The sequence below is a fragment of the Bombyx mandarina genome, chromosome 11 (assembly GCF_030267445.1).
Source record: "Bombyx mandarina strain Sakado chromosome 11, ASM3026744v2".
Classification (NCBI taxonomy): domain Eukaryota; kingdom Metazoa; phylum Arthropoda; class Insecta; order Lepidoptera; family Bombycidae; genus Bombyx; species Bombyx mandarina.
In genome coordinates, this window is record NC_143218.1 from 14,419,997 (window position 1) to 14,425,996 (window position 6,000).

General features: G+C 37.7%; 1 protein-coding gene across 2 annotated transcripts in view; it reads right to left on the reverse strand.

Moving 5' to 3' along the window:
- The window catches only part of LOC149502055 (uncharacterized), a 70,024-nt gene extending 64,403 nt beyond the window's left edge, over window positions 1-5,621 (reverse strand). For both annotated transcript variants that reach the window (XR_016323798.1, XM_089731041.1), the window contains exon 1: window positions 4,367-5,621. Coding sequence is in view for 1 of the 2 variants with exons in the window: in XM_089731041.1 (XP_089587167.1) it covers window positions 4,367-4,660 (294 nt within the window). In the remaining variant the exon portion in view is untranslated. The remainder of the gene's footprint in view (window positions 1-4,366) is intronic.
- Window positions 5,622-6,000: the final 379 nt, after the last annotated feature.

Here is a 6,000-nt window from a genome sequence, read left to right on the forward strand (position 1 = left end):
TAGACAAATCAAACAGTCTCGCTAGATAACGGAAGAAGCAGTTTTATACAATATCGGTTACTATTGTAGTCTTCGTATCTATACTAACATCGATGTTATATAATCTGTGGATGTATCTGTAAAGCAGAAAACAGAGCCTTTGCGTAATTTGAAACTTGTCTTGTCATTAAAAAACTGTTATTCACTGATCTAGATGCCAGATCAACTAATTACTTCGCAATTACGATAACCTGTTAATCGGAATGCATGTGTGTTTTACCAGTGCCATACATGTACGCGTCTAAGTAAATTTATTCATTTTGGCGACTTAATTTCATTATTTCATTTCCGTATTTCAGCACCGTCGTTTCAAAGTAAATTATAAATAACTTTATGCAGCTATGATTTTTTCTGGATGAAACTACGGGCATAGTCGCATAACCACACTGCTGTAGTGTGGAATCGTTGTTCACTTATTTTGCGAAGCTCTGCTGATTCCGAAACTCTATAGTAACAAGGATTTTGTTGTTATAATGAAAACCAGCATAATTTGCATATTCGAGTAAGTTATCTGTTAGTACGAGTATACAGTTACACGATGGTAGGGTTCACCCACGCTGGCACCAATTAAATTACTATCTCAGAGTAAAGAAGGCAAGAAATAAAAAAATAAGAGCGCATTACCGGTTGAAGCGGGCCTATTTCTGTAGCGTTCGATAATGACCCAAAAAATATGTTCGACTTACCTCCTAAATTGGCACCTGGCGTTTAAATACATTATCAAATAATTTACGAGATACATGTGCTTAATCTTAATGATATTTTCATTTAAGCTTACTCTAATCCGGCTATTTTTTGTAGAAAATATTCTTAAGCTTCATTACCTTAAGCTTATAGTTTCTTAACAAAATCATATTTAAATGAAGATTCCCAACAGCAAGCAATAAAATAAACCACTCTTATTAGTGAAAAAAATCTGCTAGTCTGACTTTTTATTAATGTTTATTTGTAGCTAAACAAAAAAGATATGCTTTGTTTTTCACTACCCTATAGCTGGTAGCCTATGAGGCTATTCTAACTGCGCACGGCTTGATAGGTGAGCTCATGAGGCTCAACCTGAGAGGACTTGCTAATATTAGCTCTAACAACATCAGTGTTTCACTGAATCTACCACCGGATCGAAATCGCGAACAACTGAGAAGTTCCGGCGAGAGACTCAGTGGATTATGTCTATTGACTAGATTGCACATCGAACTCTTCGTCGCACACGAGGAAAAATATGATACGATATACCTATGGAAAAAAATCAGATAATACTAGAATATATCTTATCAAAAATATTATAATGTCGGTGATATGCAAAAATGAATAATCCTCGAATCAACGAAGCTAGTACCGAAGAAATTTGACCACACATAAAAAATTACATAATAATAAAACAACGTGAACTTCAGAATAGGTACCCATTAAATTATTGAGCAGTGCACTTGCGGTATCAGCGTAGGAGCCGCAGGCGCTGTGACCATAAACGAGATTCGTAATGATGGCCAATTTCCGAACTTGATCGGCGGCCGGTGAATGTAACCGTCTGTTGGACTTACTCAGTGTGATATACTGAATGTACTAATCTGTACTAATATATAAATCTATAGTGGTTTTTACGGATGTTCCGTTATAACTACTGAACCATGCATCCTTGATGACTTGGTATCCATGTAGAAAATACATGTACTTAATGAACAGGCTAATATTTGGATGAGTGTTGGACTCCCAACAGCAGTTGCGGGGGCGTTAATGATGAGAATGTTTGTGGGGGTGAGAAATAATAATGTTAATTTTAAATGCCCAGCGAAGCGGACGGATACAGCTAGTGTGGTATAAAAATGTTATGTCACTAGCGAAATAGTCCTGACTGCTATATGTGATGTTTTTGGATAGAAGTACATTTTATGTAAAAAAATTAGCGTCTTCTTCCTGTGGTACGGATTCATTACTAGTTGATTTAGAATATTGCTGGCGGCTTGGCCTCTTGTGGACCTGCATAGGTAGGTAACACCATTTTGGTTACATTTGCCGTGGGCAGTAATGCCTTTCGGTTTGAAAGTTGAGGCAACCGTTGTAAGTAAGTGGGCATTTACGTTGCTGTCTACGGGTTCCGGTGACCACTTAACATCAAATAGGCCATGAGCTCGTCCACCCATTTTAGCAATAAAATAAAATAATCTTCATACACAACAGATAGCAGCTGCCTATTAATGAAAAACCTGATCCAAGTACATATTTCTGTCTTCTTGGTTCAAGAACTTATGTGGTTTAGTAACTAACACCTCGTCTCATCATCAAAACTATCTGCTAGAGAAGAATAACTCTGGATTTCAGGATCGTCTTCAAACTTTTGTTTCATTTAAAAATAGGACTGCCTTACGTTTAGTTACTGAAATTTTACTGCGGAAAGATTACATATGTACATTTTTTTATTATGTTATTAAATGTTGCTTTTTAAACTTCATTTGAGCTCTTTTTCTTAAACTATTGACTTCACAAGACAATCGTGCTAGTATGCGCCTAAAGAAAAGATAGTTCGTTCATTTTCTTTTGTACACATGGCTTCTTTTATTCGTTCATTTGTTTATATATTTTATCGTGGTCGTAAATGCCATCTCTAATCGGCCACAGGGTCAATTGTTTTCAATATAACCTCGCGCGTTCTTAAAGTAAATAACAATTTTATAATCATCCAACAAATTTTGTCATAGTAATTATAATATTCTTTTCAATCAAAATACTGGTTTACTGGTGGTAGGACCTCTTGTGAGTCCGCACGAGCAGGTACCACCACCCCGCTTATTTCTACCGTGAAGCAGTAATGCGTTTCGGTTTGAAGGGTGGGTAACTATACTGAGACCTTAGAACTTATATTTCAAGGTGATTGGTGCATTTACGTTGTAGATGCCTATAGCTCCAGTAACCACTTAGCACCAGGTGGGCTGTGAGCTCGTCCACCCATCTAAGCAATAAAAAGAAAATAAAAAAAATATATTCAAATATTGTATGTTACATTCGAATTATTACGACTTCGTGCTGATCAAAGAACATTTTAAACGTTAATGTACTGGTTCCATCAATCACATAGCTTGTTATTAGATCTATACGAACATAACCACAACGAATACGAATGTAAAATGAGTTCTTTTTTTTTTTTTTTCAATTAAACACGAAAGAATAAATTTAGTTTGTGACGAATTGAAAACAACTTCTGTAGTAGCGTTGACCTCAGTGGTCGACGGAAACGCAATTAATATTAAAGTTGCGATGTGTCCAGTTTTTACTGCCAATTTTCGATTACACGCGTTATATCAATGGCTCTTTTCATTATATTATAATTGTGCAATCAGCGGTAAAGCCTTTAGTATTTATTGAACGTGTAAAATCGTTATGAAGAAAGCTTCTGAGCGGTTGGAGCTTTGATGCAGTGTTCGTGTGTTCGTTTTTGACATAGCCTATTCAATTGTAAGATGAAATAAATTGCTTAATTTTATTTACGAAATTGACCAAGATATACTGAGAGAGAGATTTAGATGGACATAATTTTTGAAACTACAGTATGAAGCCCGAAGAATCTATGCATCTAGCTACTGGTGGTAGGACCTCTTGTGAGTCCGCACGGCTGGGATACACCACCCCGCCTATTTCTGCCGTGAAGCAGTAATGTGTTTCGTAATTTGTAATGTGGTGTGAAGGGTGGGGCAGCCGTTGTAACTATACTGAGACCATAGAACTTATATCTCAAAATGGGTGGCGCATTTACGTTGTAGATGTCTATGGGCACCAGTAACCACTTAACACCCAGGTGGGCTGTGAGTTCCTCCACCCATATAAGCAAAAACAAAAACCTTTTCAATCATATTTTCAGAAATCATATCAATTATTCTGGTAACCCCCCTTAGGATTCGGTGGACAATTACACAAAATTAATATTATTGTTTTGTTTTATTACGAAATTTAAATGATTAAAATTAATTATTGATTCATATGAATGATAGAATTTATGGTGCTTATACAACGGAACCACGCCTGCGTGTAGAGCTCACAATAACAAGAATACAAGAGCCAAAGCTTTCATGACCGTGGTTGGTGTGGACCCTATGCAAAATGATCGCACTTCAGAGGTGCTCTACATAGGGCGCCAAGTCGCCATATTTGGTCAGTACTAATTCTACATAATCTGGCCAGACATGAAAGGTTCTTTGTCAATTTTTTTTTATATTGTAGCGTTTGTCAGGTGGTTGGTTTGGTTAATTGGTTTGATTGGAAAAGTTCATTCCCATATCTGATATTTATGAGTAATAAGTAATTCGGTCCGTGAGTAATTGTATTAGTCCCTTACCCCTTGGCCACAGCCGAGAGCGGTGCGAATTGCGGTGCGTCGTGAGGCGCGGCAAGCGGGAGCGGCGAAAACAAATGGTAGACAACCTATGAAGTATGCCACAGCTACTGGCGGTGCGTTTTGCGGTGCGTTGCGAGGCGCGGTGAGAGGCGCGTGACATCTGGCGGCGACGAGCTGCGCCATGTGCGAGTGAAACAAATGTACTAGACAATATGGAGGCGGCCACAGTTCAGAGCGGCGCGCGCGGCGGTGTCGGTGGACGCATTGAGGCAACGCGCGACCGAAACAAATCATTTTGTTTTTACCGCGCGTTGAGCTAATAAAATATAATGGATGTGGAACAATTCATTAGTGAAATACTGAGTAGACCAGAAATATGGATGTCAAAACATCCACATCATAAATATAGGCATGTTATAAAAAAAATGTTGGACGAAATAAAACAACAATTTTCTGGTACTAATGGTTTCCTAGATACTCTTGGATAGGATTATTGAAATAAAATTTGAAATTTGAATTGATTTCGTATTCTAGATGCTTGAACCGTTGCTCGATTATTCCGTCTTGATCTGCGTACACTATTGTGAATATTGGAGTCTCCAAACTGGGAAACAAACTGCTGAAAATCTGCATCTCTGTCTCCATCACTTTCTTTTAAGGCACGAAACCTTTATAATCAATGTCGCGTGCTTTTTGTTTGCCTTTACACTTTTCGTAAAAATACGAAATTTATTAGTTAGAATACCAAACGCGTACTGAATTGTGACACTTGCCCGGGATAATGTTTTGTCGAAAATTATTTGTTCCGCATTTAAACCACCCGGTGGATATGGGCGCATCAAATAATTTTTAAGAGGATAGGCTTTATCAGCAATTAACACGTATGGTAAATTGAGATTTGAACCTGGTAATCTCTGTGAAGGTTGAATCTATTAATAATCTATTTATCGGGATAGTTCTTATATTCCTAATATAATACCTAGTAAATAGGGTGAAATTCGCCAAGTTCTCTCTTTTTCTAACTGGGTGCGCTCATATTCTTGATTGAATAATATCTTCAGCTAAGAACGCACTTATTTCAAGGTAATATCGTGCCACTTTTGAAAGGTAAATTTGATAGGGATTTCTAAATACGTGCACGTCTGACGCCGCCGCCGTCGCAACTAGTCTAGCTGTGGCATACCCCCGCAAATAGCGCCGCTCGCCGCGCCTCGCAACGCACCGCAAAACGCACCGCCAGTAGCTGTGGCCAGGCCCTTAGGCTATCAGCGATTAGATAAGGAAAAAAATATTTAATATTTTTTTCTAATATACGCTTGCCACTTAACATGATTAGATTGAACATTGATTTGAACAGAGATTGCAAGATTTCGGAAATTACGAAAAAACAAATGGCTATACGTAAGTGTATCTTCAAACGATTAAAATTGTTAAAACTACTAGAAACATTCAAGCTTGCTCCTCTTTCCATTAGTTTACACGCCAAATTCATCAAAATTATTGATTACTACGTTAATTCCTAATAAGGTATAATACGAAAATAAAACGGAAAAAACCAAAGGACTTTCAGTTAAATCAACAAAATGCCATGTTTGGATCCGGCGGACAACATCTCTTTTACTTTACCCCGGCGT